The sequence below is a fragment of the Marmota monax genome, unplaced genomic scaffold (assembly GCF_021218885.2).
Source record: "Marmota monax isolate L192 unplaced genomic scaffold, Marmota_monax_Labrador192_F-V1.1 WCK01_AAM20220418_F8-fsc00047, whole genome shotgun sequence".
NCBI lineage: Eukaryota > Metazoa > Chordata > Mammalia > Rodentia > Sciuridae > Marmota > Marmota monax.
The window spans coordinates 2546437-2567322 of NW_026692072.1; the positions used below are offsets into that span (position 1 = coordinate 2546437).

Here is a 20886-nt window from a genome sequence, read left to right on the forward strand (position 1 = left end):
GGGCCTAGGAGAGAGAACAAACATAGCCCTTCTGGGGCCGGTGGAAATCCTGAGAGGTCAGATTCAGTATGGTAAACAACAGGGTCCTCGCACCTTGTAGAACACTTGGGACTGTACCTAGCAGCTGAAAGACCGAAGTCCACCCGGACCCCATACTAGAGGAGGTTTATGGGGAAGACTGACACCTCCAGGGAGGGAGCGGGGGAGGCGGGGCCCAACGTCCGCCCCCGCAGCGAGAGGGAGACTGCATCCATCCTCGTTTTGCCGGGGATGCTGCGATCCCGAGTGGCGGAGCTGAGCCCCGCGGGAAAAGCAGAAAAGGGCCGTTGCCACTTTAAGTGACTCAGGAAGTGAAAGGAGGACGCCTGACGGTGAGAGGAAAGTGGAACCGGGGCGGTGCGGGCCGGCGGCGGCCGCGGTCTCCCCGGGCAGCGGAGGTCGAGCAGCGGCGCGGCGCAGCGCGGGGGCCGACGGGGCGCCAGCGGCCGCGCCGGAAGTGCCGGCAGCAGAGGAAGCGCTGCGCAGCGCCGCGCGAGCAGGCCGAGCCGGAGGGGAGGCCTTGAGCTCGCGGCCCGGCGAGGGCGGCCGCGGCCCCAAGCCCCGCTCCCGGACGCCGCACGGCCCAGCCGAGTGGCGACTCCCGAGGAGGGGACCCCGGCGCCGGGGGAAGGGAAGAGAGGAGGCCGCGCCGAGGGGAGGCGGCGAGCCCGCGGGCCCGGAGGCCTCGGCCGCGTCACAGCACCCACATGGCCTCCGGAGTGGGCGCGGCCTTCGAGGAGCTGCCTCACGACGGCACGTGTGACGAGTGCGAGCCCGACGAGGCTCCGGGGGCCGAGGAAGTGTGCCGAGAATGCGGCTTCTGCTACTGTCGCCGCCACGCCGAGGCGCACAAGGAGAAGTTCCTCAGTCACCACCTGGCAGAGTACATCCATGGCGCCCAGGCCTGGACCTCGCGAGCCGGCGGGGAGGGGGCCGGGAAGGAAGAGGTCGGGGCCAAGGTGGAGCAGGACGGGGAGGTAGAAAGCGAGGCGGGGGAAGAGAGCGAGTCGGAGGACAGTGAGTCGGAGGAAGAGAGCGAGACGGAGGAAGAGAGCGAGGACGAGAGCGACGAAGAGAGTGACGAGGACAGTGAGGAAGAAATGGAGGATGAGCAAGAGAGCGAGGCGGAGGAAGACAACCAAGAAGGAGAGTCGGAGGCAGAAGGGGAAACCGAGGCAGAAAGCGAATTCGACCCAGAAATAGAAATGGAAGCCGAGAGAGTGGCCAAGAGGAAGTGTCCAGACCATGGGCTGGATTTGAGCACCTATTGCCAGGAAGATAGGCAGCTCATCTGTGTCCTGTGTCCAGTCATTGGGGCTCACCAGGGCCACCAGCTCTCCACTCTAGATGAAGCCTTCGAAGAATTGAGAGTAAGTATTGGGTATTGAAGAGCAGAGGCCTAGGGGTCAGGACAGGTGGGTTTCAATTCAGATGACCTCGCAGTGACTACATTGACTTGTCCCTCAAAAGCTAGACTATTCAACTTCCTGGGAGCTGTTCTTATTCACCCTTTTTGGTTGAACAACTTTGAGAATCACTTGAAGGTATGGCCATTAACCTGAAAAAACATATGTGTACATATGAAATCTAGTGTATAATTTCTGAAAAATTGCAAGCCTCTTGTCTCTGGATCCCAGGCAAAGCATTCCTTAAAAGTTTTTGACCCCCACTTTGGTCAATCTCCAAAGCACCATCATTGTCAAAACTAGTGCCTTGACGGAGAGTTTTTGATAGAGGGATCTCTGCTTCCTTAAAAACAGGAAACCATGATTTTGTCAAATAAATCCAAGCAGTGATTCCTCTGCCAGGAATACTCCCTAGGGTAGTGATTTTCATAATTACTTGATGTGAGCCTTGGATGCTGCTTTTTGGTTCTTCATGTGTGAAACTTGGTAAGAGTTTCACACATGAAGTGTAAGAGTGGTAAGGGAGTGTAAGAGGGCCAAGGCCAAATGGGGGTAGAAATGAAGGTTCTCAGATTTTCTGTCTGGGCTTTTACTTACCTTGGACTTTGCTGGTACTCTAAGAACAGTGTTTTGCAAGTAGTAGAATTTAGTAAATATTTGTTGAAAAAATGAATTTGCAAATGTATTTGTATTTTGGATGCTCACAACAAGCAAGAGAAACTGATGTTAATCAAGTTGAGAAGTTTGTGTGATCAGCATTAAGTGATCAGTACATTAGTAAATGTCATATTATGAAAACTTTTGCTCCCTAAGTAACCTTACAGTTGCTAGCATTGAGATAACAAAAAATTTTTTTGGTACTGGGAATTGCATCCAGGGGAGTTTTACTAAGAGCCTCACCCCCAATATTTTAATGTTTTTATTTTGAGACAGAACTTTGCTGAGGGTCTTGCTAAGTTGCTGAGGCAGGCCTCTAACTTGTGATCCTCCTGCCTCAGTCTCCTGAGTCTGGGATTGCAGGTATATGCCATTGCACCTAGCTGGATAGCATATTTTGATAATGAAAATCCCTTGTATTGACATTTTTCCTTTATTATTGCTATTATTATTGTAAAGTACACATTCAGAAAGTATGTAAAAACATGCACAGTAACAATTATAGAGCAAATAGTGATATAACTTCCACCCAGGTAAGAAGTAGAATATTACTAGCAATATTGACACCACTTATACACTTTTTCAGTTACAACCATGTCTCTCCCCCATAGGTAACCACTATGCTGACTTTGGGGTAGTTTCCTTGCTTATCTTTATACTTGTACCACGTATATATGCATTCCTAAATTTATTTGAACTTGACACTATTGGTATTATGTTTTTATTATACATTCTTTTGGGTTTTGCTTCAGTTTTTAAATGCAAGATTCATCCATTTTCGTTGCTGTATTGAAGTCTATTTTATGAATATGCTACAAGTTACTTATTCTGTCATAAATGAATATTCTTGAAGCTTTGGACTGTTACAGTGTCAGTATAAACATTCTTGTTTATGTGTCCTGGTATATGGTTACTTGTGTTTTTAAATAGATTATGAATCTGGGAGTGAAATTGCTGGGTCACAGATTATGCCTATCTTCAGTAATATCAGATGCTACCAACTGTTTTCTAAAGTGGTCGTACCAGTTTGCACCTTCATGAAGAGTATGAGTTCCGCTTGCTCTATATTTTCACCACTGCTTGCTGTTAGAGTTTTTCATTTTTGTCAATCTTATGGGCATTTAATGAATGGTATCTTATTGTAGTTTTTATTTGCATTTCTCTGGTTACTTATGACTTTGAGTATCTTTTGTATTTCCTCTTTTCGTGGAGTACCCCATCAAATCTTTTGCACATTTTCTAATGGAGTGTGTATCTTTTTTTCCTCATTAATTTATAGGAATTTTCCATGTATTTGTTCTTGACTTCTTTGTTGTTTTATATGGGTTTCAAATATCTTCTAATTTGTATTTTTTCTTTTTTTTTTAAGTTCTTGAATAAAGATTTTAACAAGCTATAATTTATCAATACTTTATGGTTTGTGCTTTTTTGATCTTATTCCACTTAGTAATGATTTTTTTTAGTGAAAGTAGGGGTCCGTTTCATTTTTTGCCCCCCATACAGATAACCAGTTGCTCTAACAGCATTTATTGAAAAAGAACACCTTTTGCCAGGTGTGTGTGGTATGCCTGTAATCCCAGTGACTTCCAAGGCTAAGGCAGGAGATTTGTAGGTTCAAGGCCAGCCAGGGCAACTTAGCTGGACCTTGTTTCAAAAAAAACAAAAAATTTAAAACAAGCCTGGGATTTTAACTCAGAGGTAGAACACCCCTGAATTCGGTCCCCAGCACTGCCAGAAAAAAAAAAAATGCCCTTTATATACTGATCTGCTATTCCATGTCATATATCAAGTGTTTGTGAGCATGTGTCTTGACTCTTCTTTTCCATACTGTTATAGTATATTTTTCTGTGAACAAGATGTTTTCTCAGTTACCATAGCTTTTAATATCTGGTGGAGCAGGTCCTTCTACTTTGTTCTTCTACAAGTGTTTCAGCCAGCCTTATTCTTTACATTTTGTAGAATTATGCTATATTTAAAAAAAATATTTGTTTATTAGTTGTAGTTGGACACAATACCTTTATTTTATTTATTTATTTTTATGTGTTGCCGAGGATCGAACCCAGGACCTTGCACATCCTAGGCGAGCACTCTACTGCTGAGCCACAACACCAGCCCTATAAAAAAATTTTTTTCAAGATTTTTTGGAGGTGTTTTTTGGGTATTGTATTGAATTTATAAACCAATATAAGGAGAATTAATACCATTACAAAAAAAGTCTTGTGGTCCATTTATTTAGGTTTTATTGCTTCAGTTATAGTTTCCCTAAAAGATCCTTTGTGAAGTTTTTTTCATATATTTCATAATTTTATATTGTAAAAATGTTTTTAATTTTTGCTTTTTAATTACATATAGGAATTTGATTAGATTTTCCATATTGGGGTTTTTTTTTTTTTTTTTCTTCGTACCAGGGATTGAATTCCAGGATACTCGACCACTGAGTCACATTCCCAGCCTTATTTTGTATTTTATTTAGAGACAGGATCTCACTAAATTACTTAGGAACTCACTAAATTGCTGAAGCTGGCTTTGAACTTGCCATCCTCCTGTCTCAGCCTTCTGAACTATTGGGATTACAGGTGTGCGCTACTGTGTCTGGCCTCCATATTGGTTTTTATATTAAGCTATCTGCTAAATTCTCTTACATATCCTAATAATTTATTTGAAGTATGATATATTTTTATAGTTTTTAATAGATATGTTTCATCAGATTAAGAAGATTCTCTTTTAGTCCTAGTTTGCTAAGTTTTTCTTAGATATTGAATATCAAGCTATTTTTCTGCATTTGTTGGAATGATCTGTGTTGATGTGATGAATTGATTTACTTTTTGTGATTAAATTAAAAATCAGAAATATGTTCACGTATCTCTGAAGCCTCTGTTCTTTGCTTCTTCCACTAGCTGGTAACCATTTTTATTAATTCTTTGCTTATTTGGGTTTTTTTTTATTTTTTTGCTTGTTTGTTTGTTTTGTAAATAGAGGTGTGTACATATGTATATGGCCTTATTTTCATCTCTTCATGTTTGTATGTTTTATAATTAAATCAACTTTGCATTTCTGGGATATATTTGACCCAACTTGGTTATGATGAAGTATCACTATGTTTTTGTATTTGGTTTATTAATAATTTATACAGTATTTCTTTTTCATTATATTTATCAAATTGCCTGTAATTTTTGTTGAGGGGGGATGCTGGGGATTGACCTCAGAGGGGCGTAGGGCCTAATTATGTCTTAGAGGCTGGCCTGGAACTTGTGATCCTCCTGCTCACTAGGATTACAGATGGGTGCCAAAGCCCCTGGCAGTTGTTCTTTTTTTGTACTGTTCTCATGAGATTTTGTTGTCAAGGATATGCTGGCCTCATAGTCTAAAACAGGGTATAATATTTCTGACATGTCCTGTTCTCTCAATGTTCCAGAAGTATTTTTGTAAGATTGGGTATTTCTTCCTAAAATTTGATAGAACTAACCATGGATGTTATCTGGACCTTCTTTTCTCTCCCTCCCTCCTTCCCTCCCTTCCTTCCTCTACTGGGGATCAAGCCCTGGGCCTAGAGCATGCTAGGCAAGTGCTCTATCACTTAGCTAAATCCCCAGCCCAATCAGGACCATTCTTTTCTCATATGTAGCTATCCTTTGTTTCTTTTGAGAGCAGTAGGCATGTTGATTTGTAATCTGCCTCTGATAATTCCAATGTGTGAAGCATTTATAGAGCTCTATCTGCTGGTGGTTTTGATTTTTTTCTTTGAAATTATTTCTCTCTCTTTCTCTCTCTCTCTGTCTCTCTCTCTCTCTCTCTCTCTCACACACACACACACACCTTTTATGCTTGACTGAGTAACTCAGTTGCCTTTAAAATATCAGGATATGGTGGCATATGTCTATAATTCCAGCAACTCAGGAAACTGAGGTAGGAGGATAGCAAGTTTGAAGACAGCCTCAGTGACTTAGCAAGACTCTCAGCAACATAGTGAAACTGTCTCAAAATAAAAAAGTACTGGGAATGTAGTAAAGTGCCCCTAGGTTCAATCCCCAGTACCAAAACAAAACACCAAAAACTGTGGAGGCTCTTGAAGACTTGAATGAAGCTGTATTTGTCAATAGAAGATTTTGGCTTGCTTTTAAAGCTGAGGCCTGAGAATACAACTTATGTAGAACTCCCTTAAACTAAATTAATTTTTAGAGGTTTCTTGGGCCAGATTTTCATGAGGGCCTTCCCAGGGTTACAGTCTCTTTTTAAAGATTTTTCTTTCATTCTCATTCCTTCTCTATTTTGTACAGCTTCAAAATACTCCCTCCAGTTCTTGGAGGTTCAGATACTGACAAATTTACTTTTAGTTTGCCTTTACTCTGGATTTTACTCTTTGACAAGGGTTGGAAAGGTGGAGAGTCTCAAGTCTATTATGAAAAGGATCTCCTTTAAATATCCCAGTCCAAGCTGGCCATAAGCTTTGCTTTCTTTTACCACTTCCTCCCCTCCCACCTCACCTTCACTCCCAGCCAAATGCAGTCCATTTTCTGGGAACTAATAAATATCTTCAGATCTAGGGCTACTACTTGTAACTGTTTGTTCTAACATTGGAACATTATTACTAACTAAACTATAGATTTTATTGAATTTCACCAATTTTTTCCCTGATGAGTTCTATTTCAGGATCCTATCCAAGACCTCACATTACATTTAAAAATTTTTGATGATCTTATTAGTTTTGAGAGTGTTAGCCAGGTATTTTGTAGCATGTTTCTTAATTCAGATTTGTCTAATATTTTCTCTTTGGTGAAACTATAATCATGGGTTTTTTGAAAGAATATTAAATACCGTTTTGTGCTTTGTAGCACTGTTTCCTAGAAATCACTCCAAAGATTTACTCCTCCCAACTTCCCTCCCTCCCTTGCAGATGCAAATACTTTATTATGTATTCATTAAATTAAGATACCATGCTTTTCAACATTGCAACATTGATTTGGTTACTTTTCAGAAATCTGTTTCTGGATCTTTTTGATCTCCTTGATTATATGTCATATTTTGCTGATTCTTTTCATGTCTCATAATTTTTCATTTAATGCCAGACATTGTGTTTAAAAGAACTTTTAGAGACAAGTTATAATTTTTTTCTTTGTTTTTTATTTTATTTCCTGTGTGTGTTTGTATGCATACTAAGAATTGAACCTAGGGCTTCACATATATTTTTTTCTATATAACTCATATAACTGTTTTTTTTTTCTTTCTCTTCAGAAAAGGCACATCATTTGCTCTCTTGGATGTGGGGGAGGGACTAAGACTGGGGAGGGACTGATCATTCTGAATCAATAAAGATTTGAACATAGTGGGAGCTTAATTGCAACTTTTGTTTCAGTTCTCCTCTGGTTTAAAATATTTTAAATGAAATGCACATTTGCTGTTAGCCAGAGAGTAAGTCTTTTGGATTATTAAAAGCGATTCATTGTGATGATAGGTAAAAGAAGATTGTTGTTTTACTGCATTCATTTGTTTGTCCAATAAGTATTATACATTAGATGAGAATAGTACTCTCTAAAATTGGGGATATAGCAGTGAACAAAGTGGAAGATGTCCCTGCTTCTGCTGGAGGTTTCATTGAATTAGAGGTAAATAGAGAAGAAAAAAATAAGCAAAAATTTATGTATTATAAATTTTAAAAATTAAGTATAAAATGGAATTAGAAAGGTATGGGAATTATCTTAGCTCTGCATCTTACTTTTTGACCTTGGACAAGGTATGTAACAGTTTGACTGTGTTTCCACATGTCTAAAATGGATATAAGAAAGAAAATACATTTTTTTTGTGTGTGTGTGTGAGAGTGACATGACTTAACAGGTGATAAGAGACTATACCATTTTTAGCCCTCCATGAGAATTAGTAGTTATTATTATTAATATGAAGAAGCTATTTAAGCATGTAAATTTAGAGTTGGGAGGAATTTGTACAATTCATGTTTTAATACCTCAGCACTGAATCAGGCTGTGAATGACTGGTATTGGTGGTATAAGGCCACATTTTTGCTGAGGTTTGCTGATATTTAGGAAAAAAACAAACATAACAGTATACCAGAATTGGAAGAAAACCAGAATTATTGTACATCAAGAGGGGAATAGGTATAGAAGCAGCCTGCTTAGGCCAAATAGTTAGAGGTGAACACCGTGAAGAGGCTCAACCCTTCATCACCGAAACACTGTTTTTCTTTTCTCCTTGTCTTTGCTATATTGCAGTTCAACTCCATTGGATTTAGTCTCTGGAGAATTTTGTGGGCCTAATATTGAACTGAGCCTGGACTCTAGCTTTACACTGGAAAAATAGTTACACAGCATACTTGTCACTCATCTTGATCATGATTTCTCAACTCAAATATGCAGGTTTCCCTTACTTTATAATCTCTGGCTCTGAGTCATTGAGACAAAGGAACTTCATCTAATTTATAGATTTCCTGATATGGAAGTTCTCATATTGTGAAGGGAATTTTCATTTAGAGGTACATTTATTGAATTTTTTGTTGCAGCAAAAGTATAGTTAATCAGTACTCTTGACCAGTAGGTGGTTCTTCTTTTTTTTTTTTTTTTTCCTTTTTGTGGTGCTAGAGATTGAACCCAAGGCTTTGGGCATGCTAGGCAAGCACTGTATCACTGAGCTACATACACCCCCAGCCTCTTGATCAGTAGTTTTAAAAATTATTTTGAATATAATCGACAATAGGCAAAATGTATTTTAATTGTGACCTTGTTCATACCCTTATGCACACATATAATATACCCGTTAGATAATTCAAATGAAACACTGTTTACTTGGTTGCCTATGATGTGTTGTATTTCTGTTCAAAATTCTAGATCCTCCCACTACATTGATTTCATGGCACACTATGATCATGTCCTGTGGTTTGAAAAACACTTGTCTAGTTCACCCTAAAATAATCTGAAGAAAAGGAAGGGTCTTAGTAAATGGCAAAGGGAGAAGTGGTTGGCATAATTCAGCAGGTATATAGCATCTGAAGAGTTCTTAACATGGCCTTGCTATGAACAATTTCAAAGGTTTGGAAGCCATACCCTCTTGCCTTTGAGTTTGCCTTTAAGTCATATTTGGGGAGAAATAGGTAAGTGATATTGGGAACAACTGTAGGGGGAAGTGGAGTAATTGAGGGGGTACTGGGAGCAGTAGCAGGATGGTTGGAAGGATAATAGGTATATGCTCAGAACAACTGACTCCAGATGGGCTGAAGGTGGAGGGATGCCATGTTGTATTCCATAGTGGTCAGTGTTGCCTGTGGTAGGGAAAAGAAGGTTAAAGGTGTACTATAGTGTACCTATTTATATATTTTTATTTCTTCTAATTTTCTGAAAGGATATAGTACACTTTTTAATAAGAGCATGAAGAATTGGCTACACAGTAGTTTGACAAGTGTCTTTTTATTCAAAATAAGAAAAAAATCTAAGGTAAAGGAGATGGCTTGGTATCATTAGTTGGAGCCACTCCTAAATGGTTCTCTGGGACTCCCACTTTAGCCTAATGTTCAAAATGCGCTTTCTTAACCTGTTCTGTCTTAGAAATGAACAGGACAGGCAGTGCCCTAATTTTTTAGAGTTTACACTCTAGTGTGGGTGAAGTAGTTTTGGATGATGATATGTACTACAAAAAAAATAAGTCATGGTTATGAAAGAGTCAGTGGTGTGGTGGGTATGGAGGGCATCTCTGACCATATAGTATTTGGGCACATACCTGAAGTATGAAATCTTGCAGAGATCAGGAAAACCTTCTATTGTGTTATCATTCAGTAGTGCTTACAAAGTCATAGCAGAGACAATTGGTTTGGTTCATAAACTTCCTAGAAGGGATTATTTGGCTTTGGAAGTGAGAGATTGACATTGTTCTAGCAATTGTAATGCAGTGTTAGCACAAATAGAAATACTCTATGGCTGAATCTGTGCTTATGGAGATCCATTTTTCAGGGAATTTGATATTAACAGTGATGGAACTTTATTAGAGAGATTATAGGGCCTCTGCAGGGTTAGGTGGAGTAGGATACCCTCTTTTCTGTGGTATCCTGTGAATAGTGATCAGATAGTGTCTCTTACACTAGTCTGAAAATGTCTCTTTGCCTTTCCCTCATTCACTTTTATTTTCTTTTAGCACACCATAATTTGTGTCTTGTTAAGTGTTTGGACTCTTCTACAATCTTTTTTTTTTTTTCCCCCTTGGCTGGGGCTTGAACCCACGCAGGTGCTCTATCACTGAGCCCTTTCATCAACCTTAACTCTTAACATTATATTTTATAATCTAAGAAATTTTTTAAAGGCCTGGGAGAAAAGAGGTTAAGGCAGAAAGGAGGGTGAATGTGAAGTCTAGAGAGATGAACTTTAGTGTTGGGAGGGCAGCAAGAAAGCTATTATAGGATAAAGTGGAGTGAAAGAGGAATAGGAGGTGAGGTCTGCAAAGTAAACTGTTTCTCTGTCTTGATTCCACATTTGAATCACTTGTGGGTGGGGGTTGTTTAAAGAGTAACTGTGATTAGTTTCATCCTAGCCAATCAAATCAAAATCGCTCAAGATGGGGCCCAGGGATATGTGTGTATATTTAAATAAACTTCTAACTTTTAGTATTGTTTTAATTTTCAGCAAAATTATACAGATAGCTTAAGAGAATTCCTGTATGCTGAATGTTGTTTCCCCTATTATTAACATCTTACTTTAATGTGATACATTTGTTACAGTTAATGAACCAGTATTGATACATTATTAACCATAGTTCATAATATACTCATATTTCCTTAGTTTACCCCAGGGTCCTTTTTCTGTTCTAGGAGTTCACCTAGGATACCACATTATGTTTAGTCACCATGTCTTCTGGGTTATTAATTATTATGTTTTGGTTCTGGGGATTGAACCCAGGTGTGCTCTACCACTGAGTTACATCCTCAGCTCTTTTCTAATTTTTTTTTTTTTTTTTAAATTTTTGTGTCAGGCTCTTGTCATGTTGCAGAGTCTCACTAAGTTGCTGAGGCTGGTCTTGAAATTGTGATCCTCTTGCTTCAGCCTCCCAGTCACTGTGATTATAGGCGTGTGCTACATGCCTGGTTGTAAATTTTTAGAAAGACAACCACAGTAGTAAGGGTTCATACAATTAACATGACTTTTTACTGTCAGTGTCTGAGAGATAGGGGATCTTCTCAGGTTCTGAAATTTCTGACCCTCTTTTTCTGTGGTATCGTGTGAATAGTGATCAGCTAGTGTCTCTTGCACTAGGCTGAAAATTTATCTTTTCCTTTCCCTCATTCACTTTTATTTTCTTTTAGCACAGCCTAATTCAGGAACAGTGATTAAAAATAATATTACTTGGGCTGGGGATGTGGCTCAAGCGGTAACGCACTTGCCTGGCATGTGCAGGGCCCTGGGTTTGATCCTCAGCGCCACATAAAAATAAAATAAAGATGTTGTGTCCACTGAAAAACTGAAAAATAAATATTAAAAAATTCTTTCTCTGTCTCCTCAAAAATAATATAACTAGCTAGCACCTATATACTATCGTGTGCAGGCATTTTTTAAGTGCTTTGTATATATTAACTTTTGTAATCCTCATGACAACCCCAAATGCACATTCTTCTATTATATCTACTTTACAAAAGAGGAAACTGAGGCATAAGAGAGGTCAGATACTTGTCCAGGATCATACAGTTGGAAATTGGCAGAGCTTAGCCTAGGGTTTGAACAGCCCACCTTTAGAGAAAAGGTACAGGTTTTTCATGATTTTTCTCCCAAGACTCCAGTGATCTCCTTTTTCTCTTCCTTGACCTTCCAATTAAATAGAATGAATTGAGAGGCATTTTATACAGTCACACAATTGATTTTCAGAATAAGGTTGCTGATGTATCGGGTTCCTCTGGGAATAAAGGACTGTATACCTTTGACACCAACCTTTTAACCACAACATACTACATGGAGTTTTCCCTGTATGCCTGTCCATTAGTGTACCCAGTTCAATTTGGGATGACAGCTCAGTTTCATGCACTTAACTCCTATTGGTTGTTTTAATATCCAAAACAGGGACTAAACTTGTGGTAGGAAGGAGTACAGATGTTCATGGACCTCTCAGAAAAGGAGAGTATAGACAAAGAACCTGAAACAAAAGCTTTAGCCCTGCTATATGGAATAGAGAGAAGTCCTGGCCCTGGAGAGATGGATCCTACTACATGTGTGTGTAAATGTGTATGTATGTATATATGTATCATTGTGATAGGGATTAAGCCAACATGGCATTGTGAGGGTGAGTAAAAGTTGATACCTTTTTTAGATGTCAGAACTAATCAAGAATGAAAAAGCAAAATACTCCAAATATATTAAAGGCTTAATCCATAATTTATAGCAAATAAGCACATGGCAATGACTTTGATGTATACTCTAGTATGCTAGATAATTCTTATTGAACATTTAATTATATATTAAACTCACTTCAGATGTGTTTAGCTAGTTTTCTTTTAATCAGCTAGTAATTTGTTTTTAACTTCAGTAATGGTATTACAGAAAACTTCCATTATAATATGTCCAAACTGTAACATATAGTTAGCTTCAGTTTCAGAGGCTTTTATTTTTTAAAGTTAATTTTATTTATCTCTGTTTTTGAGCACTTACTTTGGTGAGCTGTGTAGCACATACTGAAAAGAATAAAAAGAGGTTTTTACTTTAGAAAGCTTGTGTCCCAGCAGGAAAGAGAGTCTTTTTTTGTGTGTTAAGTATTAGAAGAGAGGCACAACAGTATGATATGTGACTTTACAGAAAAGAAAAAATATTTTTAGTTGGAGGGTATGGAACCAGAAATGGTTTCTTGGAAGAAGTGGTATTTGATATAGGCTTTAAGAGATGAGTAGGGCTGGGCACAGTGGCACATGCCTGAAATCCTGGCGGCTTGGAGCCTGAAGCAGGAGGATCATGAGTTTGAGGCCAGCCTCAGCAACTTAAGGAGGTGTTCAGCAACTTTGTGAGACCCAGTCTCAAAATAAAACTGGCTGGGGATGTTGCTCAGTGGTTAAGCGCCCCTTTGTTTAATCCCTGGTACTAAAAGATTAAAAGACGGAATAAATAAATAAGTAAAAAATGGGCAGGATTTTACAAGGTAGATAGAGGCTGTTCAGGTAGCCCTTCTCTCTGTTCCCATAGCAACAGCTTGTGCACTATTTTTTTTTTTTTTAGTAGTAGATGGATACCATGCCTTTATTTTTATTTTTATGTGGTGCTGAGGATCGAACCCAGTGCCTTCCACATGCAAGGCAAGTACTCTACTATTGAGCTACAAGCCCAGCCCCTTGTGCACATTTTTGTCCCACAAAATATTGTAAACTGTTTCAGTATTAACTCTTTCCATGTCTGTCCTCTATGGGTTAAGGACTATATGTTATTGATCTTTGTGTTCCTGACACCTAGCACAATGCCTGCTAAATAGTTAGATACATGTGAAATACTTAGTAAATGGTATGATATGAAGTTTAATAATTTCATCTTAATCCTAGGACATAAATGAAGGCTGAGAGTTTGCATAGTGGCTTAGCATATCAGTATTTATATTGAAATTTAGTTCAGATACATCTAAAGTAATGAAATAACTTGGGAAAATTCAAAATAACAGCAACTCAAACAAGATATTATTTATTTCTCTCTCATGTAAAACAAGTCTGAATGAAAGAAGTCTAATAAGATTGGAAGAACCATGAAGTTAAGAGGTATTTAGACTCTTTCCTGCTCCTCTTTGTTTGTCATCCTTAGGGTGTAGTCCTTCTTATGGACCAAGATGACTGCTGAAGGTGCAGCCAGTTCTTCCAAATCAGAAAAGTGAAGGCACACTCCTCTTTTTAAAGGAAGCTCTCCAGCAGCTCTCCCTTACTCTTCTCCTCTTTGTATTTTAGGTCCAGTGAACCCTTGCAGGGTATAACCAATATTGAGTGGTAGATTTTTGAGGATTGAAAATGCTTACCTTTGGCTGAGGTTATGACACTATGGAACGTTTAATTATGTGTAAACTCACTTCAGATGTGTTAGATTAGGTAATTTTAGTTCAGGTAATCATCTTTTTTAACTTCAATAATATTATAGAAAACATCCATTGTAATATGTCCAAACTTTTAAGATAGTTAACTTCAGTTAATTGTCCCACAGTATGTCCAGCTAAAAACTGAGGTTCTGTTACTAAAGAAAAAGTCTTTGCCCCAGTTGTCTTTGCAGTCTGTGAGTTTGATTCCTGGCACTTGTACTTCCTAGCTGTGTCATGTTGGGTGATTCCTTTGGCCTCTCTGAGTCGTGGTTTCTTATTCTGTAACATGGGCATAATTGTTTATCATGAGTGGGTTATAGTGAAGAGAAATAAGATCACAGGTCTTGTAAGGAGCTTAACATGGTGCCTACAGTATACAAAGATGCTTAGCAATTGTGGCTCTTTTTTATTACCATTAAAGAGCCATCTAAGGTTCTGTTCTGAGTTCAGTTCTAGACAAGTTAGTCTGGCAGCAGTAGATGTTCTGGACACCAAGTTTTCTTTGGGTGAAAACTGTTCAGCCCCCTCTCCTTCTGCTGCTTCTGCCTGCTTTAATCTGGTGAGTTGATAGGCTGTTGAAAAACTCATCTTCAGAGAAGAAGCTCCAATATATTTCAGTGTTCTGCTGGTACCTTATGCATTAGCTAAACAAAACACAGTTGGTAGGTCTAATTTTAGGTTCACAAGTCTTGCTGGTTGTCCTCTTTAGATTTTGTTTTACATTTTGAACTGTGGGAAATTTTTATAGAAGACTATGGGAGGCTGAATGTAAGAAGTCTAATAAGGTTGGAAGGACCATGAAGTTAAGAGGTATTTAGACTCTTTCCTGCTCCTCTTTGTCATCCTTAGGGTGTAGTCCTTCTTATGGACCAAGATGACTGCTGAAGGTGCAGCCAGTTTTTCCAAACAGAAAAGTGAAGGTCACCTCCTTTTTTTTTTTTTTAATTTATTTCCATTAAAGAGCCATCTAAGGTTCTGCTCTGAGTTCAGTTCAAGACAAGTTAGTTTGGCAGCAGGGGTAATTTACCCTCTACTTTTGGGTTAGAAAGTATCCTCTATTTTCTCTCCCATAGGCAGTTATGAAGAGAGGTAAGGGTAAGTTTATATAGGCACCCTTACTCTTCTCCTCTTTGTATTTTAGGTCCAGTGAACTCTTGTAGGGTATAACCTGTATTGAGTGGTAGATTTTGAGGATTGGAAATGCTTACCTTGGGCTGAGGTTATGACACTAAGAGACAAGTAGAAACTTTTCTGTTGAATTTTGAGAATGTTCTATAGATGAGAAAAAATAATAGCTGTCATTTATTGAGCAGTTTGAGATCAGTTGCTTTTCATACATTACTTAATGTGATCCTCAGTATTGAGCAGTTTGAGATCAGTTGCTTTTCATACATTATTTAATGTGATCCTCAGTATAACTCTGTACTAAGCTGTGATGTTATGATTCCCATTTTATAGGTGAGGAAACTGACACTCAAAGAGGTTAACTTTGGGTGGGTGTTACCCAGCTTGTCAGTGGAAGGACTTGGATTTGAATCCAAGTCTGACTTTGAAGTATATATTCTTTCTCACATCTCATTTGCCTATACTCTCAATTATTGCCACTCACATTAAGCTTTCTAAGTCGCACTGACATATTCTCTTGATGTTTACTATCTATATGAAGGCATTTTTTATGTAAATATTCCAAAATCATTTTTTTCCCATTTCTTTGAAGATTTTTTCCTTGCTGTTCTGCAGTATATTTTGATTATTAACAAATGGTTTTGTTCATTTTTTTTCTATTCAGTGCTTCTGTAGCTTAGTACCTGATACTTAGCAGTCATGATATATCATTATTCAATTAATACTAACAATAAATAACCATTACCAAAATTTATTGAGAACTTAGCATGTGCTAGCTTCTGTACTATAAAACTTTTTACTTTTTTTTTTGTACCAGAGATTGAACCCAGAGGTGCTTATCACTGAGCCACATCTCCAGCCCTTTTTATTTTTTTATTTTGAGACACGTCTTGCAAAGTTGCTTAGGGCATCCCTAAATGCTGAGTCTGGCTTTGAACTTGTGATCCCCCAAGTTCCTGGGATTGTAGACATGTGCCGTCATGCCTGGCTGGTACTATAAACTTTTTACACATTATTTCACTTAATTTTTACTACAGTTTTTTCACATACAGTATTTATTTAAGGTATGTTTGTATGTTACTTGAAGTTAATGACATGATTTTTTTTCTTTTAAGCTCTTCACTTATTCAACATATATTTATTGAAGGCTTGCAATTTGCCAGGTGGAAGCTGCTTCTGCAAGGCTCAGGAGTAACCCAGGAGGCATAGAATCTCATCTACACATGCCTGATGGATACTATAATAAAGCTGAGACCCTTAGATCACATGCCATCTGGGGTTTTATACCTGGGGGAAGCTTGACACACTTGGCTGAAGAGTTGTAGGACTTTCTGTCTAGGAGGAACAAGAATAGCCTTGGTGACCTGACTTTTTCCCTCTTTCTTGCTAAGAGTTCTCAGAGTTAACTGTAGAAAGTGCTGGAAATGTAACATCCTGAGATAAGCCTAGATTCCATTCTTGTTCCTCCTAGACAGGAAGTCCTGCAACTAACACAAATACATGGAACTAAATCTAAAACCCTTCTTCTATCATCCCTAATACCAATCCCAGTAGTTATTACTTTTCTTTTACATACTTACATCACCTATAGAACATGTACTTATTATGTATATTATTTTACAATTTTTTTCTTTTTTAATTTTACACTATGTCTTGCTGTATGTATGGATCTACTTTATTCCTTTTATTTGCTATAAGGTATTCCTTAGTTTGTAAATTACATAGTTTATTTAGCCTTTCTCTATGTATGAATGCTTAGGGTGTTTACAGTTTTCAGTATTACAAGTAATGTTGCAATAAATATCTTTGTGCATGCCCCCTTGAGAGATGAATCAATGTTTCTCAAGAGGAAAGGAAAAGTGGACTTGCTAGGCATATGACTTCAGAGTAGCATTTCCATTTTACACTTCAGTCAGCAATATATGGAAGCCCTCAGTTTACCTTAAGCCTCTTAACACCTGCTGTTATTAGATTACATTTTTTTTTCAGTCTGATGGGTAAGAAATGATATCTTAATTATGAGTAAGTTTTAAACATCTTTGGATGTATTTATTAACCATTTTACATTTCTTCTATGTCCATGCCCTTTTGTTGGGATTTCTTTGGGGTTTAATTATCTTTTTCTTATTAATTTACAGGAATTGTTTTAATATTCTTGATTAATCTCTTCTGTTGTACATGTTATAATTTTTTTTTTTTTATTTTTCATCGTTTTGATCCTGGTTTTGCTGCTTTTATTTGGGGGAACAATTGAGATTCCAGTATCTCCTTTTATTGTGTTATCATGAAATGCCAATTAAAGGGTGCATGAGCTCTGTGATTTTTGGGAATCCTCATTTTATTTCTACCAGATATTATTCTCAGCTGTAAAGTGAGAATACACTATCTTTTAGAGTTACTGTGAAATGCCAATGAAAGAGCATATGAATATGTTTCAGAGAATAAAAAATAACTTAGTATGTAAGGTATTTTTTTATCATGACTCACTTCTAGAAGCTGGCTTTTGTGAAGCCTTTTAACTTCCACAAATTGATCAATTCCTCAGGGGTAGGTGTCACAGCATGGTGCTTGTCTCTTTATTCTGTACTTTTTTGGGGAAAGAAAATAGTACATAAACAAGATATGTTCACATTGAACTGTGTTGTTGGAATGCATTGGTGGATGAAGGTGCAGTGTGGATATCAGGAAAGTCCCACTTCTTCTCTAGTCATAATGCTTGCCTCAAGATTGATACTTATACTTGGATGCCACCTGCAGACCTAGATAGACCCATGTTCTGTGTTCCATGCTTTTGAAGTCCCCTCCTTTGACCATGCCCGTCACCTTCCTGTTACTCGAGTACCCAGGCTCCAAAAATTATCCGATACAATGTCCTGAGCCTGCTCTGTGGTCCTATGGAGACTCTTCCTGAGTTCATCTGCTTGCAGATGGACCAAAGGCATTGAACTCCACCCCTGGTATATATGTATCCCTAGGTTTCAGGTGTGGCTAAAGGGACTGTTTGAGAGGTGTCTTCTCAGAGCTTGGACAGTAAGTAGCTTGAACACCTGTGTACAAGGCTCCTTGGGGTACAGGAAGGGACTGGAGAATGGAAGAAAGCAGGGGTTTGGGTAGGGAGGATTTGGACCAGCATCCTCCATACCAGCTCTGCAGCTGTCAGGGTCAGGTCTGCCCAGAAGAGCCTTTCTCTTTTGACCAGCTGCTTTTTTTATGTTTTTTTTTTTTCTTTTAAAGCCATTGGGGAAGGTTTTCTTCACCACTCATTTAGAGGCTGAGTATAGCATTCTCAACATAGAGCCCAATTAATCTTTGAGAATAATTCTCAAGAGAGTCAGCTGGGGGGGCCAATGGGTGAATTTCCTGATTGGAGGCTCTCTTCAGGTGCCGCCGCCTGTCCCTAGGCGAAGGCAAGCTGCCTGTGCTTTGTGTAAAGGAGGAAGGCTTCTGCTGACACTCTGCATTTTTATGAAAGAAGGTGAAGGGCTCCCTTATCTTTCTGTACAAGGCACATCTGCCTGCAAACAGACTGTCTGCTTCTTAGGAATTCCTTCCGTAGTTCTGTTTTGCTGAAAGGTTCAAGGCCCAGTTTGCTACATTCCTTTCTGTTTTTAGAGCCATGGGGAAAGTCATAACACATTAGGCTTTTGCTGAAGAGCTTAAAATGGGTGCTGGCAGCTGGGATGGGGTGAAAGAGCTTTCCAGGGACAAATGACCTGCTTGTTCAACCAATGAGAAGGAATGATATCACTAGACAGGCTTTATTGTCTGATCATCTGGTAAAAGCAGGATTGTCTGACAACTTAACCCTTTTTTAGGTACTTCAGATCTCTCTCACTCCCTCATATGTGACTTCTAGATTCCTTTTCCCAGCTGTCTTTTTCTGAGACCATAGAGATTGAAGATTGTTTATAACTCCCCTAATTTCTACAATCATTTTAAAAAGTAGAAATTAGTACAATGTAGAACCATAGCTAGCATAGAAATGTGATCTGTTCAAAAAGCATATCTAAAGCAGATATTGGTCATAGTCATGTTACATTTGACTTTTGCTTTCATATGTAGACTTGGGAGAAGGAGTAGATTGGGAGGGGAAAGATTTAACATATAAAGTATTTTAATCCTTTCAGTGGTTCTTACTAAGTATTTCCTGTTTTGGAGTAACTGAAATTAGTTCTATAACTCTCCTCACTGATCTAGAGGCCAAGGCCAATTTTGAGTAAGAGATAGTTGTAGTGTTTGTTTATTATCATCTATTCCCCTATAAAAATGACAATCTTTTTTTTTTTTTTTTGTGGTACCACAGATCAAACCAAAGGCCTTGCACAAACTAGGCAAGTGTTTCTAACTCTCAGTTACATATCCAGCCCACCTTACCCCCAACCCTTTTTTCAGTGGTGTTGGGATTAAGCTCAGGAGCATTTGCCACTGAGCTACATCCTCAGCCCTTTTCATTTTTTTCTTTTAAGACAGGCTCTTGCGAAATTGGCAAGCTTGAGTTTGGGATCCTCTTGCTTCAGCCTCCCAAGTAGCTGGGATTACAGATGTGTGTCACCACACCTGACTCTTCTTACTTCTTTATGCCTTCATTTCTTCACTGGCAAAATGAGTGGTCATACCCTGTGCAACAGAATTGTTGAGATAAGAAAATAAAGTAGTTCTTAAAATTGCAGATAATGACACATGTGCATACACACGTTATCATTAATGCACATTCATGTCTTAAGGTTAAGTTTGTTCATTTGTGCAGCAGGCTTTTTACAATGCCTTCTTATGCTGGGCACAGGAGACAGAGATATAAAAGATGTAGTTCTTACCTTTAAAGAACTTTTAAAACAAGAGAGAGACAAAGAGTAATAATAAAACTATCTCATACTCCTATTGTGTTTACCCTGTGCTAGGCCTTGTTCTGTGAATCTTGACATATTAACTATTTAATCTTACTACATACCTATGAAATAGATACTACTGTAGTTAGTTTCAATTTATAGGTAAAGAAATACAGACACAAGGAAGCTAAGTGATGTGCCTAAGATCACACAGCTAGTTGAGATTTGAATCTGGCAATATGGTTGTACAGTCTGAACTCTAAGTTTGGGTTGACCAACATGATAGTCACTAGCCTTGTGTGGCTTTGGAGTACTTGAAATGTGGCCCAAATTGAATTGGGCTATAGGTGTAAAAAAACAAAAGGTTTCAAAGATTTAGTGTGGAAAAAAATGTAATATATTGAAATTACATAGTGCAAATGATAATATTTTAGACATATTGAGTTACATTAAATACATTAAAATTACTTTCACTTTTTTATTGTAGCCACAAGAAAATTTAAATTATATACAGGCTTACCTGTGAGGGTTCTTGTTACATTTCTGTAACAAGAACGGTTGGACTGTTCTACTATAAATCATTACACTGTAGTAACAACAGATGACATTTGGAGCATTTACTATGTGCCACATACTGTGCAAACACTGTTTCAATTAAACCTCATAATGACCTATTTATTTTCCCCAGTTTTTTAGAAGATTTTGAGAAATTCAGTAATTTTCTTTGGTTAGTCATTGATAGACCTCAGATTTGAAACTCTATTTGTCTGACTCAAAAACCTTGTACTCTTAACCAGCACATTGTAATTCTG

The 20886-nt window shown here is 38.4% G+C and overlaps 1 protein-coding gene across 1 annotated transcript in view; it reads left to right on the forward strand.

The window, feature by feature from the left end:
- The first annotated feature begins 522 nt into the window (after window positions 1-522).
- Trim44 (tripartite motif containing 44) overlaps window positions 523-20886 on the forward strand; it is a 111859-nt gene continuing 91495 nt past the window's right edge. The window contains exon 1 of the mRNA XM_046456082.2: window positions 523-1409. Within this exon, the coding sequence (XP_046312038.1) occupies window positions 747-1409 (663 nt within the window). The 5' untranslated portion in view covers window positions 523-746. The remainder of the gene's footprint in view (window positions 1410-20886) is intronic.